The sequence below is a fragment of the Hippichthys cyanospilos genome, chromosome 7 (assembly GCF_059441005.1).
Source record: "Hippichthys cyanospilos isolate Australia breed blue-spotted pipefish chromosome 7, RoL_Hcya_1.0, whole genome shotgun sequence".
In the NCBI taxonomy this organism is placed as follows: Eukaryota; Metazoa; Chordata; class Actinopteri; order Syngnathiformes; family Syngnathidae; genus Hippichthys; species Hippichthys cyanospilos.
Genome location: NC_142375.1, coordinates 12,260,758 through 12,288,608, shown reverse-complemented (window position 1 = coordinate 12,288,608; position 27,851 = coordinate 12,260,758). Strand labels below are relative to the sequence as shown.

The window sequence follows — 27,851 nt, the reverse complement described above, 5'->3', positions numbered from 1 at the left end:
AGTGAAAACAAAATGTCTTGTGAATTAGAAACACTATACAGAATACTGTTGTTAATAAACCTTTCAAGTTTGAAACCATTTAAAAAATAAAATCGCCAGATTTACTATTCTCAAGGTACAAGCTTCTCAGCCTGTTGTCACACATTCATATGTAAATTTTCTTTTTCTTTTTTTATATATATAAATTAACTTGTGAATACAAACAATTTTAGAAAATAATGGTCAAAATATGGCAGCGTTTTAAAGCCAGTACTGTACTGTATAAGTAAAATTGCTTCTCGCTAACATTATTGTTCTTAAAAACACAAAAAACAAAAAAACATTATTTTACTTAACATTTACGCTTAATCAATCACCAAATTATGTGATGAGTGATAATTAATAAATGAGTTTATACTAATCGAAAAAACAGCCAATTATCTGCCACAATTACAAATTATAATGATTTTTTGTTTATGTTTTATGATTTACTTCATTGATTTATTTACTTTTTTTTAGTGTCAGCTTGATTCTCTTTCAGCTTTGGAGATCACCATACACAACAAAACCATCCTCTTGTGTCTCTGCCTGACTGTCCTCTTTTTGTTGAACTAGCAGCAGATCATTTATTTAATTAATTTTCATTTCCATTCCAGCTAGTTTGAGGAAAGATTCATGATAGAATGTCACAGTACAGTACTCTTACATTCAATATATGACTTCACAAGGCATTTTTAAAAGTGACAAAATGTTAGCATTGTAGCTAATTATTTAAATCAAAATCATTTAAGTCAAATGAATGAACGCATGTCAAAATCTGTGGGATTCTATTTGTGTCAACAAATATGATTCCATAAAAATCATCCAGGAAGCTTTGCATGCTATAATTTGTTTCCTGTCGGACTGTTTTTGTGAAACATCGAAAGCCCATATGGCGGAACTTTTGATTTCCCACTTAAGGCGAAAGTAGCGTGTTTTCTTTTCTCTCGCCAGTCTCATCAATCCACAGTTGTTTTTCTTTGTATGTAATTATTTTGTATTTACATGTAAAATAGTTTATTAACGGCAACGGGACACAAAACCGATGTCATGTTAAATAACGACAACGTTCAAACGCGCCTATTAAAATCAGCACAACATGAGTGCTCCTGGTCTTCCTCTGAAGAGAAGATGCTACATGGGTCAACACAAGATCAAGAAAAAAAAGTTGTAAGTTTTCTGTCGTAGATTTGAAATGTATGACTAAAGCTTTAATACAATTGTTCGCGGATGAATGCTAACTTTTTTGCTGTCCGACAGTGATGAGCTAACTCATAGTGACAACCCGTTAAAGACAAGTGATCTCTCTGACAGAGGTGGCACATTGGTGAGTTAAACAAAAAAATGTTCTGTATACCCTTAATGCCACATCATTACACAAGAGGCCACCAGATTGTATCCTGTGTAGGGTGTTGCGCTGGGAGAATCCACGCTCGCTCTTGATGAAGAGATCCTGCACGTAATGCAGGCGATAGATCCTGCAAATAATACACCTGATGCGCAGAAAAAAGCACACCTTTCAGCTGACGAAGAACTTCACAGCAACCATGAAAATGCCTTCAAGCAAACGTGCAGGAAAACATCTAGAAGAGCCAATTGCAAAGACCTTGCTCAACGGCTTCTCTTCAGTGAGGACTTGGAAGAATTACAGCAGCCTGCTGGGTGTCAGAAGAGCAAAGATTCAGCACCAACTTCTGCATGCATCAGAAATAATTCCAAAAGTCACCAAGGTGTTGGAAAATCCACTATGTAAGTCTTAACTTGAAGTTATCTCATATCTTTTGCTTTTTCCTGTTGCTATTTTATTCTTTGTATTTGAGCAGGCAGACACCTTCCTCTAACAAGGAAAAAAAAGAACATGAGAATACAAATGCAGGTCCATCTCATGACACTTCTGGGGACTACATTTTGTTCAGTCACTCGCACATCGCTGCTGCCGCGAAGTTGTCCAAACTGCATCAGTCACCACAGAATCAGTCTGCTTCCATCCTGACGGTTCCCAGCGGCCTCGAGCCTTGTACTTTTAGTAACACTTTACCTCAGCCAGGTAAAGCAACTCCATATGACTATGGTCATAGATTATTTCGTTGTTATGAACTAAAAACATTGAACTAAAAATATTGAAGTGTATCATTCAATATCAGTTGCTTTCATCGTTAAATAAGGAGCAAACCCCACAAAAAATGTTAAAATAATGTGTTCTCTGCCCCCCCCCTTGCTCAGCTGGCAACTGTTACATGATTATTCTACTCAAGGAATGTTAATCAAAATGCAATTTTTAGACTGGTGAAGGCACATAGATTATATTATTGTAAAGGGCATTTTAGGTTTGACTTCATCTGTACTCAATTACAGTACTTATTTCCCCCATAATCAGAAATGTAGTCATATAAACATACTGAACTGAATACCTCTCTGATATCATATTTGCAAGGCTATACTTTACACGAACATTTGCACTGTGTCACTTATACCAGTGTCCATTTTTTAATTTCATTTTATTATTGACATGACATTTCACTGAAATTTCTGTGTTTCTCCACTGCACAGTCTTGGCCTTGCGTGTTCCCGTTTCACAATCTGACAAGCTGTTGTTATCCAGTTGGGGTTTGCCCACTTCGGTCTTGGAGTCTTATCACAAACATAGAGTAACCCACATGTTTGACTGGCAGGCTCATTGCCTCACTCTTGGTCATGTTCTGCAAGGGGGCAACTTGGTCTACTCTGGTAAAGCACAGAACACCGTCATTTTATTTTTTTAAATGTGTGTATTGTGTATGTAACATGTATTCTTCCCATTGTTTAGCTCCGACTAGTGCTGGAAAGACTCTGGTGTCTGAGTTGCTGATACTGAAGCGTGTATTGGAAACTAAAAGGAAAGCTCTCTTGATTTTGCCATTTGTTTCTGTGGCCAAAGAGAAGATGCACTACCTTCAGGTAAGGAGTAAAAAGCAGATTACGGTAAATGATGCACTTTTGCAAATAGTGCACTTCATTGATTTCTGTGGTCTTGCAGAGCATTTTTGAAGAGGCTGGCGTGCGTGTGAATGGCTTCATGGGAAGCACATCAGTTGCTGGTGGCTTAAGCGCAGTGGATGTGGCTGTCTGCACCATAGAGAAGGCCAACTCTCTCGTTAACAGACTAATAGAAGAAGGCAACATGGCTTTACTTGGTTCGACCCCTTCTGAAAGTCATCTTGTGAGTGGTGATCATGTGTGAGTTTTACATGTGTATATTTGTTCCTCCAGGTGTGGTTGTGGTGGATGAGTTGCACATGGTTGGAGATTCCGGAAGGGGATATCTACTTGAACTTCTTTTGACCAAAATTCGCTACATTGAACAAAAGCGGAACATCACTGGGTTTGTGTCTAGTTTTAGATGAATTCACCTTCTATTGAATATCCTTGCATTTTGCGGGTGCCCTAAATGTGGCTTGTCAGTGTGCCTTATTTTATTTTATTTCAGACTGATTTCTTGTTCTGATAGGTCTCTTTCTGACGGGGTGCAGATAATAGGTATGAGTGCCACCTTGCCCAACTTGTCTCTCCTGGCCAGCTGGTTAGGTGCAGAGCTTTACCAGACCGACTACAGACCAGTACCCTTGCAGGAGCATCTAAAGGTGGGCTGCAGCATCTATGACAAGAGCCTCTCTGTGGTTAGACAGTTTACTCCAGCACTCCCTATAAAGGTACATGACACTGGGTGTGGCCTAATGTGTGACTCGATAAATAAAACTTTCTATTTTAGTCACCACTACTGTATGTTCTTTAAGGGTGATGATGAGCACATCGTGAGTCTGTGTTATGAGACGGTGCGGGAAGGCCATTCCGTGTTGCTGTTCTGCCCCTCCAAGAATTGGTGTGAGAAACTGGCCGATAGTATTGCCAGAGAGTTCTACAATCTCAAACATCCTGGTATGTTCCTGTTTCACGCCTTTGATCAATACTGTGTGTAATTAAAGGTTTTGAACCACTGGATTATTTAGTGACAACCATATTCAGTTGGCATACTAACTTTACACTTTTAAATTTTAGACATTTGCTTTGAAGTGAATTACAACTCATTAAACATTCTTTCCTACTAAGAGTACATATGTTTTGATAAAAAAGAACACTTCAAGAACTTTTTGGGGGTGAAATGAATGCACTTATAAGTAGAGCTTCCAGGAACATTTCTAATACCACCCCATGCTTAAATCTTTGGTTTGTGTTTTTAATGTTTATAATTTTTTTGTCAAATTGTGTTTTATTGTGGACTGCTGAACATAGTAAGGAAACTGTTGAAAAAAAAAAGCATATGAATTAAGGGAAGCCATATATTTTTCGATTATTGTTTAGGTTTATAAAAAAAAGTCAAATAAAATAATCGAGATTTTTTTAATCCAACATAATTTGGAAATTAAATTAATTTTAATTTCTGATAACTTCTAAATCCGGTCATTTAATTTTTCAGCAAATGACAGTGGCTCAGTTAAAAAAAAAAAAATCAGAATCAGTAAATGCCAAATTGTGACTATCCAAGGGTTCATTGTTTTTCTTTTCTAACTGTATTTCAGAACGTGAGGGCAATTTAGAACCTCAACCAGTGTGCTTGGATCAGCATGGACTAGTGGATGTCATAGCCCAATTGAGTCGGACCCCAGCAGGATTGGATCCCATTCTGAAACGCAGTGTGCCTTGGGGGGTAGCTTTTCACCATGCTGGTAAATACACAACCATAAACAATCCTCAAATCATGTTGTAATTGTACAATATACGAGCTAAAATATATCTTAATATATTTTATTTGCAGTAAAACCACAATTTTCCCATTAGTGCACCATGTCATTTCTCCAGTTATACTAAATTTAGCCTCATAGTTCTCATTGATGTGTTTATTTTACTATCTGTGCTTTTGTATTTCTCTGTAAATATAAATGTACAAAGTCAAGAAGCTGTACTTCTTTAAACATCTCTCCTGAGTGATATCAGAATGAAATGGGTCTCTGCAGGTCTGACATTTGACGAACGTGATGTGCTGGAGGGAGCTTTCCGTCAGGGTATGGTCAGGGTCTTGGCTGCCACCTCCACTCTATCGTCAGGGGTCAATCTCCCTGCCCGCAGGGTCATCATTCGAACCCCTACCTTCAATGGACACTTGCTGGACCCGCTTACATATAAACAGATGGCTGGACGAGCAGGGAGGAAAGGAGTGGACACCATGGGTATGCAAGTAGTTGAACAGGAGAAGACAACATCACATAAGTGATAGAAAACTGTCATTTTTGTTGATACATGATGAGTTTTTCCCTCATTCCAGGTGAGAGTGTGTTGGTGTGCAAGGAGGCGGAGCGTCAGAAAGGCATTAGTCTCCTGACAGGTAATCTTCAGCCAATCAGGAGCTGCTTGGTGAAAAGGGTGGGAGACGGTGTCACCACCAGCATGCTGCGAGCCATTCTAGAGGTTTGATTGTCACCAATTGATTAAATGTGCCACATTTGGGTCATTTTAGTCTATTTTATCACGTCGCATCAACCCCTCTTGCAGATCATTGTGGGTGGAGTAGCCAGCACTCCACAAGATGTGAAGTTATATGCCTCGTGTTCACTTCTGGCTGCCAGCACAAACTGTAACAGCAAAGAGGAGTTTAAAGAAGAAAGCAACAAGGGGGCAATTGAAGCTTGTGTTGAATGGCTCATGGAGAATGAATTCATCAGTGTCCAAAAAGATGGACAAGGTAAGAAGTGTCCAGAAGCCATCACTAGCTTCAACTGTTTTTCTTACTTTTTCTCCACTAGATGTTTGGATTAACTCATAGGACATGTTCTGTTTTGGTTCAACGCAGCCTGCAATTCCTCAAATGTTGGGGGTGGGCATCACACAAAATATTTGACGCTTTAACCTATAGGTGTCAGATACAGTAAAAATGGATCTCTGATGTCTATTGCCATTAATATTAGTGAATGTGTTCACATCTTGTGACACTGTCAGAGGCCTCTCATCAAAAAGGCTGATTTATTTATTAGTTTAACACTTGCTTGGTGAGTTTAAGCACCAACTCTCTTACATGTGTTTCAGTGTTTACAGGTCCTTAGCCTTCTTATCCATGTTGTGTTGGTGTCCATTTACAGAGGAGCAATACTGTCCCACTCAACTCGGTGCTGCCACACTAGCGTCCTCCCTCTCTCCTACCGAGGCACTGGGAATTTTTGCAGACCTCCAGCGCGCTATGAAGGGCTTTGTGCTAGAAAATGACCTGCACGTTCTGTATTTGGTAATGTTCATAAGCTCTACATAATCTTTTTAACAGAACACCTTCTCAAGCAAGGTAATTCTGGTACAGTATAAATGCAAAAATGTTATTGAACATTTTCCCCACTAGATCACTCCATTATATGCAGAATGGACTACAATAGATTGGTATCAGTTCTTCTGTCTGTGGGAGCAGCTGTCTTCATCGATGAAGAGAGTGGCTGAGTTGGTGGGTGTCCAGGAGGGTTTCCTGGCTCGCTCAGTTGGGGGGAAACTTGTCGCCAAGACTGAGAAGCAACACAGACAAATGGCAATTCACAAAAGGTAATGGATACTTTTAAGTAAGTATGTAAGTAACAATTACAGTATGTATGTATTTATATTCACTGATTGAATGCAGAAGTACAAAGCGTTAGCTTCATGCACATACAAGTTTACAGTATATTCTTTGAAAAATTGAACTAATCATCTAATTATGGAAAAGTGATATATATAGAATTGCTAAAATTAGTTGCATTTAATCATAATAATTTTACATTTACATTAAAAAACTGCACCTATCTTTTACTATGCCTTCACAGGTTCTTTACAACTCTGGTACTGCAGGATCTGGTGAAAGAGGTACCTTTGGGAGCAGTGGCATCCAAATACAACTGCAATCGTGGGCAGTTGCAGTCTCTCCAACAGTCTGCTGCCTCATATGCAGGTACTTGTGAATGAATGCGGAAATTGTGATACCATGGCAGATATAAAATGCCACTTTACATCATATTGTGGCTTTCGCATTCTAATGTGTTCAATTTCTGATGAATTTAGCAAGTACAGCAAAAAGATTTTAATGACATGTTCGCAGGTAGCTTATTCCTCTCATCATGTACTTACTGTTAATAAGCTACTTACAGAGTTAGGTAAAATCCACACAAAATATTACCGTACCAACATAATTAGAAGTGTATGCTTTTAGACAACCACAATGTATCACACTGGGTATCGTTTAATAGTTTATGGTACTTTTTATGTGCCAAACAATTAATAGTACTGAAGTCAGTTCAAAGGAAACAACTTGCAGACATTTGCATGGCATGAACTCTATTTGAGGAATTTTATAACGTTGTCAAAATTATGTATTGGGTTTATGTAAAAATGAATAATTGAAGGAGTTTCTAATGTTGTTTCCTGTGAGTGCAGATGTTTAGAAGTAATTCATTGCCAGCCATTTTCAGACACTCATTTAACCTAACCCTTGAAACAAATCTCAAAAAATATATAAATAAGTAACTGTAACTGGTTGGACTCTCAAAAGACTTAAAATATATCTTTGGGATTGAATGTTGTTTTATGTATACCGTTATTTGATGACTGCTTAATTCATACTTTAGGTATGGTGACAGTGTTCTGCAAGCGTCTGGGCTGGGGCAACATGGAGCTGTTGCTGTCGCAGTACCAGACCAGGCTGAGCTTTGGTGTTCAACGTGAACTTGTGGACCTGGTAAGGGTTTCCCTTCTGACTGCCACAAGGGCCCGAGCACTATATGCACAAGGCCTTTGCACTGTCGCTGAGCTCGCCAGGGCTTCAGTAGCTGATGTGGAGAAAGCTCTGAGAAATGCTGTCCCCTTTAAGAGGTAGGCGGATTTTGATGTGAGTAAGACATGCACAAACCGTGGTTACTCAGCAACATAATGACCGTTTTATTATACAATATTCACACATTGTTTTTAAAATGTAACATCACTGCACATATCCCCCGTGATATTGCAGTTCGCCTATTAGAGTCCCACTGTGCAGATTCTTCTGTTGAACAAATTTCAATGACAAAAGAAAATTACATTTATAATGTCTTCTAAAGGATGCCTTTTAGTTAATTAGTATTGAAGTACTTATAAATTAATAACTGCTTAAGTACTTGATTCATTTAGTTCCAGCCATTTTGGAGTGAATTGATGCATATGTGAAGGTTATTTTAAGGCTAAAACTATGCAAATCTTAACTAATCTAAACTTATTGTCTAGTATTCAAATTCATTGTTCAACTAATGCATCACAAGTTGAATTGATGAACTTTGACAGCAATAAATTACAGCAGTCTTTCAATGAAGTGCTGCCAAATACTTGTTGAAGCTTTGTGAAACAAAGGTAAGTCTAACTGTTTTTCCTCAGTTCCAAGCGTGCGGTGGATGAAAGTGAGTTGGAGGCTGTGGAGCGACGGAAACTGCGCTGTGTGTGGGTGAGCAATGGGCAGGCTCTGACGGAGCAGGAAGCAGCCGTTGCAATTGTATCAGAGGCAAAGCTCCTTCTTCAGGGAGACTTGGCACAGCTGGGCATTCAGTGGGACCCTGCCACACTACCCTCTGGTGCTCCTGTTTTCCATAGTTCACAATTAGTTCAGACTGGTGGTGTTAAACACCATCAAGAGGAAGATAAGGTTCAGAACAACAAGATGGAGGATGTTGATCCAACTTCACAGCGGAATCAAAGAGAACCTAGAATAGATCATGGAAACTGCAAACTGGAGGTGGCAGTTTTTGAGAGAAAATTAGAGATGCAAAGCCAAAAAAATTCAGGCCACAATGTTACTGAACAAAGAAAGGAGTCCAAAGCTGGCAATAGCAAAAGTGAAGATAGGCTGGAAAAGAGGGGGTCAAGCAACCAGGTAGTGCAAGAAGGAGTCACAATTCAAGTTTCAGTCAGCAAGGAAACTCAGCAGCCGAATGGTCCCGTAAAATGCATGACACAGGAATTAGCTGAAATTTTGTCCAGCCCGATGTTTCAACTCCAACAGCCCTCTGAACCAAATACCCCTCTAATTCCTTTTCCTCGTTTGAGAGCACCAAGTTCCAAGTTAGAAGAAAACCCAAGTGTTCACACAAAAAAATCAGACTTCGATAATGCTACAATGCTTGGCGTCTCACCCAAGGAGCCCGGGAAACTGAAGCATTCAAGAATCCTGAACAAAGTCCTACAATCTATACAAAGTGACAAAAAGCCAGAAGACTCGACTGAACTGACTTCACATGCTTTAAACGCTGCTGAGCTTGTCCAGGGCCCTGCTCAAAAGACTTTTAACACACTTCCTCTGGATAAACAAGTAGACATGTCAGATTCTTCTCGTCCTCCCTCAGCCTCACTATTCTCACCTGAGACCAAAAAAAGAAGATTGGAGGGTGCAGAGGTGGACATGTTTTCTTCTCCAGAGCTCTATGCAGTAGAGGATCAAAATGAAGAACTGCAGCAGGAGGTTAAACGGGGAGAAGAAACGTTTGGGGACAGTTTTCAATTGGACACTCAGACTGAACAGATAATTGTTCAGCGAGAATTAGAATGCAGCATTGGAAATGGGGGACATGTGCAACATTTGAACAACAGAGGCCACCATATTCTAAATGAAGTAATAGTAGAACCTGGAATGGAGAGGCATGTCAAAGAAAGTGGAAATGTCAGACCCGAAGCCCTGAACAACAAATGCCACCTGTTCAATATTTCTCTGACCGACAGCCAGCTGGGGCTCATCCTTGATACCAGTCATCAGGTGAGTCATAGCAGCTGTATCATTTTTCCACATTGTTTCCCAGAAATGGTATAGTTCTTGACAGTTTGCTAGAGTGGTTTGTATCTCAATACGTAGGGTGGTTACATAAATACAGCGCAGCCTTGATTTAACAGGCCCAAAACCAAAATACTGTACATAAAATAGTGTCCACTGTCTAGCACTCAAAAGGTCTGTTTCAGAATTGGTTACTGGAACAGACAGAGACTGGCCACGTGTTTTTGGCTTGCACTGATTTCTAATAGAGTTGCGCAGGCTAAAAAACATGCCAATATCGTGGCCATGTCATTTACTATCAACCAAAAATGACAACACAGTTGCTCAGGGCTGAAGTAGCTGCTCAACTTGCAAACTTCACCAACCGACTGAACCTGAAAACAGGTGAGCTGTGTTTGGTCATTTCCTGAGCCTTGAGCATCTGTGATGTCAATTTCAGTCTACCGGAAGTCGCATATTGGCCGCCCCCTGAGCTGGATAAAAAAAAAAAGCTTTTGCTGCTTAATATATATGTCACAAATGGAATACTAATCAGAAAACTACATTTAGTTTGAAGAATAGTTTGGAGAGAACCACTTACTGTTATTATTATTATTACTAAGATTTATTTTATTTCATTTTCTCTTTAATGCTTTCTAGAGATGCAGGTTAATGGTTAATAATTGTATACTCAAGGGTTCGGATTTTCCCGCAGACTGCTGCTGACAACATTGTGGATGGAGGTAACTGTAATACGGATGCTGCTCCTGATGCTGCTGTGGACGATCCAAACAGAAGCAGCAGCTTCTTGTTTGACAGCCTTTACGACAACTCTCTGAGCCCGCACCAAATGGATGGAGATCGATTAGCCCATGAGGAGCAAGACAGCCAGCACGTGAGCGCCATCCGCCCCCTACTGACCCCTCAAGAAAAACGGCGCAGCGAGCTCCTTGTCAACCACGAGGCAGAGAAGCATGAAGCGATCCAGTGGGGTGAGTCTTCTTTCAACCTGTCAGAGTGGGGTGACTCTTTGCTGGTGGGCGAGCACTTTCTGGAGAGGCAGGAGGCCGGTCACCTGGAAGGTCACGTTCCTCCTGGGGAGAACCTGTCATTTGAGCCAGCTGAGCCACAATCTATACTGCCCAGAACGTGCGTCAGTGAGGAATGTGACAAGAAGGAACAGGAAGGTCAACTCATCTATGGACCATCAGATGATCTCATTTCAAAACCAACACATGCAGACGGTGCATCTCAGAGCAGGTTTTATTGCAGTCCCGGTCTACAGGAGATATTTGATTGCTGGCCCAGTATGTCTGATCAGCCTGTGCAAAACTGTGTATTGGGCCACATGGACAACACTAAGCAAATTGCTGCTTCATTCCATGCACAGACCTCCAAAAAGTCTCCCACGCCATTCCAGGAGATGAAAAGAAGCCAGAAGCCTGTCCATGCAAATCCCGAGTCAGTTTCTGTTCAGCCTCAAGCAACCGAGAGTGAAATGCAGAGGCCCGACTCTGCTGGGGACATGATACCCCCCACTCAGGAGACACCACCTGTGACGCCCAGAATAAAGCTAAAAACTACAACTACGCAGTTGCCTCTCACCATCCAGCCACTCAATCAGTCGACCTCCTCTGGCATTTTGCCTGGGAAAGCTCCAAAATGCTCCGCCACTGATCTGCCAGGAGCATTTTCAAAATCCGAAAATATGACGCGCAAATCAGAGCAGCACACCAAGGGAACATCCGGTTCCCGACACCAGTCCATGAACCATAATTTATCTCCTGACTCTGCCGCGCTGGATCCTCCCTGCGAGAGCAAGTCGCCGGACTCCAACAACGGCTTCTCTCTCCAGCTCTCCCAAGATGCATCGCTCTCCTCCAGCAACTGTAGCCTATTTTCCATTATCGACGTTTCGGGTGACAAATCCCTTTTCGAGACGTTCATTAATGAGTGGAAAACTAAAGAACGCTATTCTCTGGCTTTGGCTTGTGAAAGAGTCGAGCACCAGCTGGAGTCTGGAGAGGAAATTGGAGGGAAACATAAAAGAGGTAGTCAATGCATTGTTTTTATTTTATTTTTTTATTTTTTTTAGTTTTTTTTGCATTTGTGGTAAAATGTGGTTATAATCTGAGCCATAAATCCAGTCAGTCCACAATGTGGATGCGCTTTGTGCAAACAGTGCCACAGAAGCTCCAAGGTGCAGATGGTTTGATGGTAAGAGGCAGTGATGGACTGCTGCTGATTGGATTGTCTGTCTGCTGGGGAGCAAGAGATGCATTCTACATATCTTTTCAGCGAAAGCAGAATAAAGGTACACACACATGCACACACAAACACATTAATCCAGACAGGATTGAGGTAATATTTTTCTTTGTTTCTTAGGTTTGAGTTTAAGTCTTGCTCCTCCGGAGCTGGATAGCAGTTTGCCAGTGGGTGAGCGACTCAACCATGTGAAGGACCTCCTCAGCAGGCCATCAGCCGGCACGGTTGTCACATATGATACTATCCAGGTGTACAAAAAGTTAGTGCTGAGCTGTGGCATCAGTTTGGAGGGGAAATGTGAGGATCCCAAGGTAAGAGTACAGAGTCTGAAATGTTTATGTTTTGGCGAAGCATGACTGAAATAATGGCATTTTGATTCATTTCAATTGGGAAAGTTGATTTGAGATAAGGGATATGAAGTTAAAAGAATACTAAAATTAATTAGCCATTTTCAGAAATAAAAGTTAATTTGTCTATAATTAATTTGATAAGTACTTTTTTATGCACAAGTAATAATTTTAACAACAGATTTTGCCACTTGCTGTACTGTAAACTGAAAAATGACTTCCTCGCATGTGCTCAAGCCTCAGGCAATCCCAGCTCACATGTTTTCTGTGAGCCATCATGCGATGGTTACAATCTGAGCTATGATTGGTTGTTACCTGAGTCCAGGAGCACATGTGATGTCGTTTTGTCAAGTGGCAAAATGGCCACACCCCCCTGAGATGGATGTTTTCCCATAGGTGGCATGCTGGCTGATTGACCCCGGCACCGAGGAGAGGACGCTGGCCAACATGATCACTGTCTACTGCCCTGAAGAGCTCCCTCTGTTGGATGGCCTTGGAAATGTGCATGCTCACTGTCCCCGTGTGAGGGCGGCAACCACTAGTGTACTCGTATACACTGTTATGAACCGTCTCAACACTCAACTACTCAAAGACGGCATGCTTGGTATGATTAAATAAGCTATAATGACAGGGCAATTTTGACATGACACGTCATTTCTTGTCGCGGCTTGCGCAGAGTCCTTCAGGAGCATCGAGATGCCCTCGCAAGTGTGTCTGGCTCTGTTGGAGTTGAACGGACTGGGCTTCAGTGTGGACGAGTGTGAGCGTCAAAAGCACGTGATGCAAGCCAAACTGGCAGCGCTAGAATCTCAAGCCTATGAGCTGGCGGGGCACAGCTTCTCCCTTACCTGCATCGACGACGTAGCACAGGTGAGATGCTGTTTTATTCCACTTCTGCCAAGAAAGCTTTTTTTCTTTGGAGCGCGGTAAACCTTTGATATTCGTGGGGGGTAGTGATCAATCTTGTATGCTGGTAATGGATGCCTTTCTCCCAAAATTTGTTGACTAGTTTAAATTGTAATATATCACAAACTGTGACCCCAAAACACTTTTACATAATTTAAAGCACATCTTACAAGATTCTTCTAAAAGGTACATTAAGGAATTTTTAACATTTCAAAAAGTATTTTCCGCATTGGGGTACAAAGGTCCCTGACATATACAGTACACAGCAGCAATCCAATAAGCCTACTTGGGTACTTACAATAGCCCATGACTTAGCCCATGCTATCCAGGGCTTTGGTGCCATTTTCTGGCATATTAAGGTGTTACAATAAGTACACATTTCCAATGAATACCTAAAGGATATATTCCAGAGGGGGGAAAAAAACCCCCAAAAAGTATGTCTCAGCATGCATATCCTTTTTGTAGGTTTTGTTCTTAGAGCTCCATCTGCCTCCAAATGGTGAGGTGGGGGCATCAAAAGGCAAGAAGACCCTTGGATACACCAGCAGGGGAGGAGGCAAAGTTCGTCTCGGGAAGCACTTCAGCACGACCAAGGTGAAGCGCTTATTTCTACCCAAAGAAAGCTGTGAACGAGCCCCGTTACACTCAACTGCTGTTGTCAGGATGTTCTGGAGAAGCTGCGTCCTCTGCATCCTCTCCCAGGCGTGATTCTGGAGTGGAGGAGGATCACCAACGCTTTGACTAAAGTGGTGTTCCCGCTGCAAAGGGAGAAGCAATACCACTCTACACTGGCCATGGATAGAATCTACCCTGTAGTCCAGACGCACACAGCTACAGGTACACGCTTCACATCTATGCCACTGAATCTGGACAGCCGTGGAAAATATTCATAAGCATCAATTTTTACAATTTTCTTTCCGACTCATTTAGGTCGAGTGAGCTTTACGGAGCCTAACATACAGAACGTGCCCAAAGACTTTGACATTTACATGGCAACTGTGGTGGGAGAGAGCCCGCCTTCACAAGATGGCCGCCACAAGAGTAAACCTGGGTACGTCAGCACTGCTTTGATGTACTTTGTACAATAGATAAGACTTTTCAAACAATAATGTCCAATTTTTATTATCAACGCTGTCAGAGAAAGGGATTAGCTGTGACTTTATGTTAGTTATGTACACGACAGGTTCATCTGTTCTAGCAATTTATAGGTTATGGGTTTGATACTGGACATCCATAATAAAGTAATACAGATTAATTTGTTGATTGTGGTTGTAAAAGGAAATACATGGGAAGAGGACCTTGGAAACCAAGCAATAAAATACTAATATCAAACCAATCAAATACTGAATACCCTGGTAAGAACAAAACCATCTCAGGAAAATGGGTTTTTAAGCGATTATTTAAAACCTATCGTAGCGATGCACTTACTTTTTGTTTCATTTAATTTTATACTAAGAAAACATTACAATATATAGCGAGCTTTAAACAATAGCAGTTGACCACAAGCTGGTTTTGTGGAAAAAAGGTTCGTTCCTTAAAAAATCAAAGCTCAAGAATATAAATAAACAAAAACGACAGTCTCCTTTTGTTATTTTGTCTCGCAAAGCCGACTCAAGTTGTACGATGATTCTTTGCGCACCTGTAGATTGAAGCAGAAATCATTTTGAATTGAACGGAATCGTTTTGAATCAAATTGATTCTGAATGGAATCGGAGACCCACAAATCAGAATCGAATTGAAGATTCCCACCCCTAAATCGAAGTGTCTCGTCGTTTACCGTCAAGCAAAAACAGAAATGCTGCTTTTCACATTGCAGCGCCACCTGCTGTGTGAGTACATTTTTCATCATTACGTTTTGCGCTTTCAGAAAGAAGAGATGTTCTTTGGCCCCGTCATTTCCCACGAGTGAGGCCGCCAATCGAGGCCCGTCTTTCTCCGTCAGCATGAGACACGCTTTCGTACCATTCACAGGTCCGTGACGCATTTCGGTGTATGCGTACTCACCCACAATTTTCCCACGTCTCACATTTGTTGGGCTCACGTTCATTTTTGCTGCAGGCGGGATGATATTGGCGGTTGATTACTCCCAGTTGGAGTTGAGGGTCCTGGCTCATCTGTCCAAAGATCAACGTCTGCTGCAGGTTTGGATTGACACACAGTATTAACTCTTGAGAGAACTAGAATTAAATGTGTATGTGTGTGTGGCAGGTGCTGAATGGGGGCACGGACGTATTTCGCTGCATCGCTGCCGAATGGAAAAGCGTTGACCCCGAGACTGTCAATGACAAACTCAGACAGCAAGCCAAACAGGTGCGTCAACACTCTCGTGCGATACGGACATTTCATTCAAAGGCACTTAGCCCTCCAGTTCGTTGATTTCTTCAGATTTGCTATGGCATCATTTACGGAATGGGAGCCAAGTCTTTGGGAGAGCAGATGGGCGTGGAGGAGAATGATGCCGCCTGCTATATCGAGAGTTTCAAATCCAGATACAAAGGTAGGAACAGCATTGTCTTCCTATGTGGGCCAGAGGTCATCCACTACCCTAATTATTTCATTTTTCGCAAAAATGAAATCCGTGAAGTAGAAACCCCTCCCGTACACCCCACAGAATTTTTTTTAATGTGAATAGTATTTTTACTTTACATATTTAGGACTTAAGGACTTAAGATTACTGCAGTAAATCTGTCATTATTAAACCTTAATTATGCCATAGTTGTATGTGTATTTTTAATCATAAATGTTTATATATATATATATATATATATATATATATATATATATATATATAAAAAATATATTGCACACACACACATATGTGTCACAAATTGGGGGGGTTTTCTGGGTAAGACTGTACATTTGAGTTCATTTGAAAGTGGAACGAGGATTGGAGTGGAGGAGTGGAGCTGAGGGTTTGAGGTAAGAAGAGGAATGAGATAAGATTGTATAATATGGCACCATTCTATGCTTTATTGTGCTGATTTGGAAAGTATTTTATCCACCTGGTGCCTGTCATACACCAGAAAAGCAGCTTTCATACAAAGAAGAGCAAATTGACACCTTTTTCCTTTCATTATACTGTATAATAATAGTAATAATTCATTAAATGAACTTGTATTGGGGTTTAGTAGGTTTTGTATCAATATTTTGTCCTCGGGAACATGAATGGAGTCTAAAAATGAAAATAAAAACAAAAACAAAGAATAGGAATGATGCGCTATAAACTCCCAATGGAAAGAGAAACATAGCAAAATAAATCCCTCTCGTGATTGTTCAAAAATTTGTTGTGGCAGAATTTTTGTTACAGCTTTCACATTTTGTCTTACTGGGTTGTTCTGTGTGTAGGGATCAACTGTTTTCTCAGAGAAACAGTGAAGAAGTGCATCAAAGATGGTTACGTTCAGACGCTGATGGGACGTCGCAGATACCTTCCTGGGATCAGCAGCACAAATCCTCACGTCAAAGCACATGTATGCATTCAATTCATATGAAAGAAAAATATATCTGCGTCATGGAAATTCCTATTTACCATTTTCAAACACCTCCGCAGTATTTCAGCTAAATACAATTCTGTGCTAACAACAAAACGAAAACCCAGATTATCACAAAAATTGGGTTTTGGCTCATTTCTTGTCATCATGTCCAGGCGGAGCGTCAGGCGGTGAACACAACTGTCCAGGGCTCGGCAGCAGACATTGTTAAACGCGCCACCGTCAACATCCAGCGGCGGCTGAGAAAAACATATCCCGCCGCTCCACTATCTCACCAGCACACACTCGCAGGTAACGCGCACCGCATGTGCTCACACTGTGGAGCACATCTCGTATCTGTGGCGTGCATGCCTGATGTAAAAAAAAAAAAACTGCCTACTGTAGGCACAGCCAGTCATTCTCGGAGAGGCGCACACTTGAGAGGCGCCTACTTTGTCCTGCAGCTCCATGATGAACTCATCTATGAAACTGCAGAAGAGAATCTCATACAGGTTTGATAACCCATATCAAATAAACAAAAGTTGTGCAGTAATTTTTTGGGGGGGGGTCTCATATTTTATTGTCATACATTTTAGAGAAAATGACTCACATTATTTGGTTAAATCGATGGAAAATTAGAATAATTTCTAAAAATATTTAATAGCGACAACCCTAAATTGTATTAAATGTGTGCTAAAACTTAGATATACAGTGTGGATATATAGGCCACCTAAGAGTAACTGTCCTGATTTTGTTTGCTTCCAGGTGGCTCAGATAGTGAAGAGGGAGATGGAGTCAGCAGTAAAACTTTACGTGAAGCTAAAAGCCAAAGTAAAGGCAGGACCCAGCTGGGGGAATTTGCAGGACTTGGATATTTAATGTTGTGTCTGTCATATTTAAGTATAATATTTTTAACAACAGCATCATGAATGACATGGTAATTGCACTAATCAAGGCATATGAGCTGGATAAAGGAGATATACATACTGGCAACTTGAATTTTTTTAAAACTGTATGAACTAGTATCTTAACATATCCATGACACAGCAATGTAATAAACGGATCTTGACATTAAAAATCGTATGGTGTTGCAAAACAAAAAAATACAGATTTCACAGCCTGAAAATTCCCATTTTTATTGAACTACACAAGACCTAACACTATAAACATTGCTCATTGATAGTTTTGATTTGCGACTGGGGATGTTTATGGAAAATCTTGTGGAACAAACTTTTTTGAATAAAATGAAGGAAACCAGTTCGTGTTTGGAGGTGGTACTTAACACCATGTCATTTTTCTTCAACAATTCAACAACAAACTCAACAGATCAGATGTGCAACACAATAGATACTTTAACCTGACATCTAATTAAAAACAAGTCAGCAAGCAGAAAATGAATGCCAGAAAAACAAATCCTAAAGAAAATGTTGCTTGTGATCCCAGAAGACAGTGCAGCAAAGATGATTAACAAAACAATGTTTTGGAAATATCAGAAACAAGCGTTTGACTTTTTTTTTTTTTTTTTTTGGTTACTAGTTACAGGTGTAGCTGAAGGCTGCTGAAATGTAGAAATAATGATCATCTATGGCAGAATCTCAAATTACTGATATGTTACACTTTTAAACCAAAATTGAGCGTCCTTAACTCATTCACTGCTATAGACATCAAAGATGTATTTCAACTTGGTGGGCAGTGAAGGATTTAAATACAGGAAATAGCCAAAAACTTGTCATAAAGGAAAAAAACGGTGGTGTGAAGTTTGCATGATTCTGTAAATATTTTTTGTCTTTTTTTTTTTTTTTTTAAACAGGAGTGAGTACCACCAAAAAAAAAAAAAAAACGAGGTCTTAAGGCATCTGCAGAGACGGCGTTGTCCACTTCATTACAGTAAAAAAAAAAAAAACTAAAAAGAACATAAGGTATGTACACAAATACAGTTAAGTGCTACCCGGGAACCTTCATGTTTCTCTGCTTGACAAAGAGGCAAGAAAACCAGAAACCAAGGCTGAGGAGGAGTGTGTGCTGCAACCATTTCCTGGCCGCTCCCATTGCGTTCGTTAAGGAGATAGGAAGTGGGATGCCATCAGGGCATGTGTTCATCGCGGCTGAAGAAGTACCTGATGGGGGGACCGGCGAGGTCTTCGTCCTCAGCTCTCTCCGGAGCAAACGATACCGTGAGGTCGACGTACTGGCGGCCTGCCGATGGCTTGATCAGCTTCTGCATCCTGCATGGATCAAAGCACTATTTTGGGTGATATTTTCCAACACTTGAAGGCTTGCATCAGGGAGGGTGCAAATGAACTCTGGCTAAACTAGATGGCTAACTAAAAAAAAAAATAACGACGAAAAATCTTAAGAACTTACGCCATTTTAAGTCTCTTTGAGTGACCTGGTATCACAGGTACATAAAGCATTTTCACACCATGGACAACCATCGTGGGTTCGATTCCATACTTTTCCTGAAATGGAAATATAGAAGCACACTGTAAACAAAGTGCTAATAATAAAAGAGAGCAACACGGCACATTGTAAGTCAAGAATGTTTCTAACCCTGACTGCATTCATGAAATCAGACAAGGTGAAGTCCTGGTGGCCGCTGATAGTCCAGCAGTCCCAAATGGAAAAGTAGATGTTGTCCCTGAAAGACACATCATGAAAACATCACAACATTATAGCTCACATTTCTAAAATGCTTGCGTCCTCATTAAGACCCAGATTGCTCCTGTTCTGTGTGGCAAGGAAACGTTTACTAGAGCTGGGTTTGAAAAGTAAACTTTTTTATTTTCCTTACTATAGCCTGATATCAACTCCTAAACCCATGAATGATCTGTAACCCACATAAAATGTATGTTTGATAAACCTGTGTGGCATTTCGAGGTAATATCTTTTTCTGCCACAGGGTAGCGCACACTTCTAATAGATGCTCAAAAAGACTTATTTGGTGAGCTGATCAATTGGCTTACAGTGTGTATTTGTCCCTTATTTTAGCCAACCTGCCCTGAAATACATTTCTAATATTTGCAACACTGTTACCTGATGAGTGTCCGTTTGACAGCCGCTGGCTCAGTGAAGACAACCACAGGAAGGGCCAAGTTGAAAAAGCAGTTTTTCAAAGATTCAAAGCCATAGCCTCCAACTATCTTGATTAACTCCAAGGCCACCTAAGGCAAAACAAGTACTTGACCCCATTACAATCAAGTATATCAAACTACTGCGTTATATAACCGGACAGCCACTGAGGAATGATTGTTGCTCTATTGCTACCAAAGAATTGTATTGCGTTATTCTTCTCACCAGACCAGCCACAGCTGCCGTCGCCGTAGCGATGGCAGGGATGATCTTGCCAGCAATGCGTTTGGTCTTGAATCTGTCGGCGGGTTCGATGGAGTACATCTTGGCTCTGAGTGCGGACGCTGACGTCACAAAGTCCAAGTGGCCGTTGCTGTCGTCGTCCTTCTCGAACTCCAGCGGCGACATCCGCAACCTGTCTGAGTATCACATGGGGATGCCCTCAACACTGCAGTTACGGTACAATATTCGGTGGGTACTAAGTCGGATGATGCTACACTAGAACTTATATCAAATTTGTCCTCTTTGCTAAAATAAAAAGAAACAAACAAAAAAAACAGGCAACATTCAGAATAAGTTTTGAATATGGCGGAAAAGCTCTTCAATTCACTTTAACATAGTTCTTTGGGGAATTGTACCTCAAGATGGTGCCAAAGCAATAGCACCAACACAGCAAATATTTGAGTTTTTGAATAGCACAAAGAACAAAAAATACTGTGGGTTCCAAAATATAATCGGCATGAAGGCAAGGTTCTTCCAAGCATTATCTTCCATCAGCTTTTACATTAATAATAGAAATAAATGTTTTGAATTACTGAGAAGTATGCTTTCTTTAGGAGGAGAAAAAACTCATTCTAGGAAAAAAAATGTAACCCTTTTGTCAAAACATGTATTCAAACAATCCTTAAAAAGATCGTGTGTAAGATTTAGACCGTTTTTCATGACGGACAGCAGGAAGTGCTGAAGGTGCTGCATTTACTATTGTACATAGCTACAACAAACATGGCCACCACCAGAGAAGTGCCACTCTAGACCTATGATTATATTTCAATCATACTGTTGGTCATTAAGAACACATCATTTGCAAGTTTTTGAAATTTAGAATCATTGAATTCCTTGTTAATGAAAATGGTCTAAATCTGACACACTGTCCCTTCAATGAAACAAAAATTTTGATATTTAATAATTCAACATTAGAAAATGAGACAGAGAACCAGGAGGCCATGGTCTTTTTTTTTTTTTTTTTTTTTTTTTACTTGCATGCACATGTCTCAAATCAAACGTTTCCAACGGGTAAATCAGTGCAACCCAGTAGAGAGCCGCATTATAAATATCTGAAGACAGACAACATGAGCTGTTTCCTAAGTGTACCTGCTTTAACAAAGTCGCCGGCAATGGCATGTTGCAGTTGCCCGATAGCCGCTCTCTCTTCTTCACTGCTTAGTGGCATCTTCAATTGATCGGGCTTCTTTGCCGCCTCGTCTGTCTCAATACACTGTAATGAAGGTGTTATAAAAATATCAATTGGGATTATTACCTGCCATAGTAAATCTACACGTGACATTAAATCATACTTTGACAGAGGGCTGGTATTCAGGGATCTTCACACGAGACAGGATTTCCGCCACAGCCGCTACACAGACATCCTGAAAGGGAAGTGAAAAAATAATAACAAAGCAATCATCTTGCATATTGCAGACGTCAGCTCAATACTTTCTGTGTCACGGTTGGGAAATTGCTTTTTTTTTTTTGTAGGGGCTAATCTATATGTCGGTGTTGTATTGAATATTGCTTGCTCTCTTTGACGATGGCTATGATAACGGTTGAACAGTTAGGCTAATTTGGGGTCTCTAGACAACTGATCATTTTGAGGGTACAAAGATTTCAACGTATGCCTGCAATACGTGCTATGCTCTGCATGCATACAATTCGATGACGTACCTTCTCCGAGTAAGGAATATTATAAATCGCAGCAAAGAGCCTGGCCATGCTGACAATAAAAGTGAAGTGCCTGAAGTGAAAGAGGCGAAACAGTGAAGTAAGATGAATTGTGCATTACACAGAGCAGTAATGTCAGCAGTTTACTCACAGGGGGTCTTTTAAGTCAAAATCGATGGGAGCTGGCGGTCTTTTGGGGGACTGCCAAAATAAACCTGACAAATGGAGATAGAGATGTGTTTTGTTGCCAAGAGTAGAATATGTGTCCATGGGAATTTGTTGAAAACTTACTTCCATCTTTTAACCTCGTGTCCAATGGGAAAGCATGCAGAAGCTGCAGGGCCTGCATGAACAGATCATTCCATTCAAAATCTTAAGGCTCTAACTCTCCTTAAGGACAACATTTACAATAACAAAGAGCATAAACCCCCAAAAGAAGCATAGATAACATTAATGATGGTTTCACATCGAATTGTGCGGGAGTGCTTACCTTTCTCTTGAAATACTTTTCAAATTTAAGCCGAGCCAATGTTATGCACTGTTCCCAACAATGGGGCCGCCTGTTGAGCAGTTTAATGACTTCGAATGAGCCCTCCAAACTTTCACCTGCCTGCATCCTCTGCAAGCACAGTTATTTAAAATTAAAAAAAAAAAGAAGAAGAGAAGCATTTCATTGTGTAAATGAATGACAAAAGACTGTTTTGCACCTGTAGCACAAATTCAGGAGATGTGTGGGTCTGCCAGAAAGAGTTGTACATGGAGGGCTTCTGGACAAACGCATTCTCAAACTAGATGGGGAAAGAATTAATTAGCACGATAGGATTAACCACCACCATTTTTGGTATAACGCGGGAATTAATTCTGATGGCTTTACGAGGGTCCACCTTGTCCCTGGCCCACTGGATGGTGTGCTCTATGACCGAAGGGAACGATTTGAGGGTACAGAAGGGGATCTCCTCTTCTGGCGGGTCCCTCTGGTAAACAAAGTTAGGGGAATCAAGAACTTACTGATTCGGTGTCTTTAAGAACAGTAAACTTTGCAGAAAGTGTGTGACTGCAAGTATACTCACATGGCTATTGTAGGACTCTGTCAGATTCGGCACAATGATCTCCGTATGTCCTTTAGTTCCCATGGTACCTGAGTCCAGGAGGGCTCTCTGATTGGATACACAGCGACTGAAAAACACACAGTTAAAAATGTATCGGGGCCCTTTGAAAGGCGCGATAGAAATCCAAGTTATTATTGATATGAATTGATCATCAAAGAGCACACTGTAATCGCCGCTTGGGGATGCAGGTGAATTTTGACCAACCTGTCCACATATCTTCGTGCCTCTACATTGTCCAGTGCAGTGACCACCAGGTTGAGGCGTGAATAGAAGCAGTCACTGTAGATGTTCTCTGTAGCAGGACACACTTTGTTCAGGTGAGCGTCCAATTGCAGGTCAGGGTTGATTTTCAGAGTAGCGTCTGCTGCTGTTGTACTTTTTGGTTTCTGACAAGAAAAAGTATTTTTGAAGCGCGGGGACGATGGGGAGAGTGACCTAGCTACCAATATTGAGTTTGAATACAATTTGTGGAAAATATAAATCAGGGGTGCCGATATCAGTTGATCGTGGTCAACCGGTGGCTTGCCTGGCGATTGTTTGTCACCAGCATGACATCGCACAGCAAGGGGAAAAAAAAAACAAAACAAAAAAGCCCCCCCCCCCCCCCCCCCACACACACACACACACACACAAAAAAAACATCAATTGAGGAAAAAGAACAACTCAGCATTGTTTATATTAAATGCTGCTTACAATGGGAGGTAAAAACAATCAAGTAAAAAAAAAAAACAATAGTAATAATCATAATAATTTTTAAATCCTACAAAATCATGCAGATGGAAAAAAAAAAGTAGACTTCGTAATGACCATCTCACCTGTATATGCTGTGGCCTGAAAAGAAACTGACGATTCAGGTTGGACTTTTCTATGAGGTCTGGATCTGTGATACAAACCTGAAGACAAATGTGGAAGAATACATGTTCAGTTAGTAAAAAAAAAAAAAAAATCATGACATAACAGATATGTGGTTAAAAACCAAGCAGCAAAAATGAAGTGCCCACCTCTCCCGAGCTCTGAGCCAACCCCACTCCAAGGAGGGCAAAATTTTTCAGCATTTCACAGCCTATAGCACCGCAGCCCACCTGCAAGAAAGCAAAATGAGCATTCAATTCAAGTTAATCTGGAGATTTCTGTTTAAGATCTTGACAAAACTTACCATGAATACCCTGAGCTTGTGCAGCTCCCCACACAAGGATTTCCCAATACAAGCTCGCAGTCCATCATAACGGTCTCCCCAAGGAAGAAACTCCTCAGCAGGCAGAGACTGAAGTGGCTTTACTACTTCAATGGCATCAAGATAGAACTACACCAAGAACAAAAAACATTGTTACAAAACGCTGTCAGGGTGCCTGATGCTGACGCGGTATGTACGACTGACCCATTGTTGCAAAGGCGCAAATTTTCCTGTGATGGCTTTAAGAACCTCCTGGCTGGCAAGGCCTCCTACAGCAGCCGCTAGCGGAGGAAGGGTCCCCCTCGCCGTCCTCGCCAGCCACTGCACCAACTCAGCATTCACAGGTGCCTAAACACAGAGAAAACATCACCACCGTAATGAGGTTAACGAACTTTAAAAGCTTTTTGTTTACATGAATGACATGGAAGTTTCTAAACAATGTTTTCAATGCAAACATGTTTTGGGGAGGGACTCACTTTATTCCTGAGAGATGCATTCACCCCCTCAGTTAACTTCAGCAAAGTCTCAGCGTCCTGTAAACAGCTGGTGTCATAAAGTAAAATAATGTATTAAAATGACAAACTACACACACAAATGAGTTCCATACAAAAGGCAGATTTGGCACTGAAATCATTTGTTTACCCTGTGTTGGGAAGTCTATTGTGTTGTTCCTGAAAGGTGTCCAGAGCCAACATGGCAGCATGGATCTGTAGTGGTGCCTGATGGAAAGATACCAGGTAAATTAAAATGATTACAATTTCTGGTTAGTTGTTCAAGTATGTTGAAGCGAGTTGAGAAGCAGTATTCAAACAAACGTAGTGTTTTGCCAGCATCTTATGGCTACTAGGACCAATTACTTGTGCATTGTTGTGTAACAGGAATCCGTACCTATCCCCTGAAAAATGTGGCCAAGACTAGACAGATATTTTGGAGTCTGTGCCCAGTAAATGGTTAAAGAAAGGATGTGTTGCTGTAAAATACACTAGTGCACAACCCCAACACCCGCTGTCAAAAATCACCTCTGGTTTGCTGAAGTCTGGAGTCAAGACCTGAGGATCCCACAGCTGTTTCTCGAGTGATTCCTAGAAGTTCAGAGCAAACATGTTTTACTTAAGTATTCATCATTATAAATTATATTAACTTACAAATTTGCATATCTTTGGGGTTTTCACAAGGACGAAGAAACCTCCATGTGCATATGCTTGTAGTTGTGACGTGTCCCCTATTGCAAAACTGTGAGGCGAAAGTACTAAAGATAGACACAAATAAAAGAACACGTTTCTCACTTATCTTCACTATCGTGTCAGCTTGTGCAGAAAAAAACCCCAAAACAAATCTTGCCGGAAACAATACAAATACCTGAAACCTGTCGGGAGGTGCCGTTGAGTTCCACCATGCCATTGACTTCTCTGAAAATGACGCTCTGGCCACTCTGGAGGCCATGAGGCCTATTGTCTAAGCAGGTTACAACACCAGGATTGTCCTGAGCAGAAAAATATTCAAATAAAAAAAAAATATATAGATAGATAGATATATCTCCAGGTGGTTGGAAGCCACAACAGGATATTTTTAAGCAAAATCAAGCTTACTACTCCAAAGTCACTCTAAGTATCGGGTGACAAATTGTTAACTGCTCACATGAGTGATGCTTTGGATGAAAATCTCCTTGGGTTCTTCCCCTGTGGGATCGGACACTTCAAACTGCTCTCCGAAATCACAGAACACCCGCACACAAATGCCATATGTATCACAGCCAATGAACTGTCGAGACAGCGTAATTCACATCAGTTAACTCTTCACGGGACGTGTGATCTGGACAGACATCTGTTGTTGTAGTTTGATTGTGTCTACGAGGCCTACTTTGATGGGTGGGCGTTGTGAGTGGCAAAACTCATTCACTCTTTTCTGAAGGCTCAGTCTGGCTTCGGTCAGGATCACACACTGAAAAAAAAAAAAAAGTGTTAAAAATGATACATACCGATTACAATATTGGGGAACATTCTCGTTTTATGCAGTGTATTTTCTACACATTCCATTAAGTACACATGCAATCCTCATTTAAAATACCTGATACTTTTGGAGAAAGCCAAGATCGGTGTTGTCATCCAGAGCAGAGATTGATGTGTCCACATGGACATAAGGGTTCAACTCCATGACTCGGGGGCAAACTGCCTCGGCCCTTAAAAAAGTATATAGAAGGATATATGAGATTGGCATGGATGTACAACACTGTGACATATGAGAAAATATAGATGGCTCATCTCTGATGCTCATTACCTTTTTCGCTGGCTCAACACATCCTCTTTGTGTATAAAAAAATTAGAGCCCAGATCCCAGGTCTCACACTGCTTTGTGTCATGGAGAGTGACTGACTGCACAGAAAAAATATACACTGCATTCTAATTATTTCTTAACATTTAAGGCAATTGAAAAGTATTTCACAAGCTATTTATCACATTCATCCTTTTACAATAACACATTCACAATAGGCAAATGGGTGAGCTATGAATCTTGACTGTGAGGCAAATATCTATCTTCTCCCATCATGCTGCACATTTCACAAGATTACCCAAAAAATTTGAAAAGAGCGCCTACCTTCACACCAGCAAGGACAATGTTTTTTGCTGTGAAAACAAAGATGCCTATCGTAAGTTTTCTATTTCTTTGATCATGTGCATAATGGACACTTCACTGGGTACAATTTCACAATTTGAAGATAACATAAAGTAGCTCTTTGAAACTCTCTACTTTCTTGATGAATATTCACCCTGTCAATTCCTATATCAATTTCACGACAATAATAATGCCTATTTATGATCAACACTGGCAAAATGTCCCTCAGAAATGTTAGACTTCCTTGAGTATAGTACATTTCACACAAAAATGTGTGTTGAATATTTTCAATCTCCCAATTGTGCAAAAGCAACTAATGTAAAGGTAAGCAAGTATAGCCGTATATTACAATAGTGCAATAGCGTACCTATCTCTATTCCCAGCCCTCCCATTCCACTGAGAAACACTGCGGACTGAGCCATCTGGTGCATGGCGCTGTCTCCCAATACATAGCGCTGACGACTGAACAGAGGGGAAGAAGTAATGACTTTTGTAAGACAGAAGTTACTTCGCCAAAACATTGTTCTTGGCAATCACGCAATTTCTCACACCACTTACCTGTAAAGAGAGTCATCTATTTCCATCGAATCTTCAGCCATACTGGGAGGGAAATAGATTGGAAATCGACTGGTAGAGAGATAACGAAGAAATCTACAAAAACACAAAGGGACGAGCAGATGAGATGCCACAAATATTGCTGTTAGTGTAAAAAAACAAAACAAATAAAACGCACCGTAGTTGCAGCTTATTGGCTAACTACATGCCAGCTAACTCTAGTTATCGTTAAAGTGGCCTTTATCAAATATTGACTAACGAAGCAGAAGTTCTAAACAGATCCTCTTTACCAGAACCCAAACATACAATGTACATTAACATATAAAGTACAGCTTAGCAAGCTCTAAATGGGTAGCTGCAGGCAGCTAGCTACCCCGGTGACAGTGCCTGGTACCGGTGACGAGCACTGACATTGTGCATGCGTAAATTAGTTGAAAGTAATTCGTAAAGAGTCACACTGCTGAAAGAGGAAGATGATAAGTGAATGATAAGCCCGAAAGAATACAATTAGAGTCGTTGTTAGAATTGTTAAATTGAAGAAATCTTTCATACGTTGTCTAGTCAGCATGCGCGAGGAACGGTGGCGAGTGAATGATTGTGATTGGTTAGAAATTTCGAACGTTTCCGGGTTATCAC

The 27,851-nt window shown here is 40.8% G+C and overlaps 2 protein-coding genes across 3 annotated transcripts; one reads left to right on the top strand and one right to left on the bottom strand.

The window, feature by feature from the left end:
- The first annotated feature begins 1,117 nt into the window (after positions 1–1,117).
- Positions 1,118–17,963, top strand: polq (polymerase (DNA directed), theta). Its single transcript, XM_088419180.1, has 35 exons — positions 1,118–1,188; positions 1,279–1,345; positions 1,427–1,767; positions 1,839–2,065; positions 2,569–2,745; positions 2,825–2,955; positions 3,035–3,191; positions 3,268–3,379; positions 3,506–3,707; positions 3,792–3,933; positions 4,575–4,721; positions 5,010–5,222; positions 5,318–5,460; positions 5,545–5,734; positions 6,129–6,271; positions 6,380–6,573; positions 6,831–6,955; positions 7,629–7,872; positions 8,407–9,775; positions 10,485–11,820; positions 11,952–12,083; positions 12,155–12,345; positions 12,778–12,985; positions 13,058–13,251; positions 13,753–13,881; positions 13,950–14,124; positions 14,218–14,338; positions 15,155–15,258; positions 15,346–15,428; positions 15,496–15,597; positions 15,673–15,784; positions 16,633–16,757; positions 16,934–17,069; positions 17,163–17,269; positions 17,523–17,963. Exons 1-35 carry the CDS (start codon positions 1,118–1,120, stop codon positions 17,634–17,636), a joined length of 7,764 nt encoding a protein of 2,587 aa, XP_088275306.1. The 3' UTR covers positions 17,637–17,963.
- On the bottom strand, positions 17,868–27,803 carry uba6 (ubiquitin like modifier activating enzyme 6). 2 transcript variants are annotated; one of them, XM_088419582.1, is made up of 32 exons: positions 27,768–27,803; positions 27,219–27,311; positions 27,028–27,122; positions 26,643–26,671; positions 26,325–26,419; positions 26,115–26,226; positions 25,908–25,988; positions 25,686–25,808; positions 25,407–25,530; positions 25,193–25,296; positions 25,067–25,129; positions 24,690–24,766; positions 24,524–24,590; positions 24,252–24,395; positions 24,030–24,176; positions 23,875–23,955; positions 23,689–23,766; positions 23,078–23,259; positions 22,835–22,940; positions 22,649–22,738; positions 22,472–22,552; positions 22,255–22,383; positions 22,056–22,107; positions 21,916–21,979; positions 21,768–21,837; positions 21,401–21,472; positions 21,198–21,321; positions 20,052–20,245; positions 19,791–19,918; positions 19,308–19,395; positions 19,122–19,216; positions 17,868–18,982 (listed from the first exon to the last, which is right to left on the bottom strand). In XM_088419582.1, the coding sequence occupies exons 2-32, from the start codon at positions 27,257–27,259 to the stop codon at positions 18,841–18,843; spliced, it is 3,078 nt and encodes a 1,025-aa protein (XP_088275708.1). In that variant the 5' UTR covers positions 27,260–27,311; positions 27,768–27,803; the 3' UTR covers positions 17,868–18,840. The 2 variants fall into 2 exon arrangements, with proteins under 2 accessions (XP_088275708.1, XP_088275709.1); XM_088419583.1 differs by lacking the exon at positions 27,768–27,803 and adding an exon at positions 27,394–27,453.
- Positions 27,804–27,851: the final 48 nt, after the last annotated feature.

Bases quoted from the DNA above. Each gene is read 5' to 3' on its own strand.
- uba6 (XM_088419582.1), bottom strand. From the start codon at position 27,259: ATGGCTGAAGATTCGATGGAAATAGATGACTCTCTTTACAG. The intron at 25,989-26,114 runs GTATTTTAAATG...TTTTTTTTTCAG, and splicing joins GCTTTCTCCAAAAGTATCAG to TGTGTGATCCTGACCGAAGC. The intron at 22,108-22,254 runs GTAAGCACTCCC...CTGTTCATGCAG, and splicing joins AAAAGTATTTCAAGAGAAAG to GCCCTGCAGCTTCTGCATGC.
- polq (XM_088419180.1), top strand. From the start codon at position 1,118: ATGAGTGCTCCTGGTCTTCCTCTGAAGAGAAGATGCTACATGGGTCAA. The intron at 3,708-3,791 runs GTACATGACACT...ATGTTCTTTAAG, and splicing joins CTCCAGCACTCCCTATAAAG to GGTGATGATGAGCACATCGT. The intron at 13,882-13,949 runs GTGAAGCGCTTA...TGCTGTTGTCAG, and splicing joins AGCACTTCAGCACGACCAAG to GATGTTCTGGAGAAGCTGCG.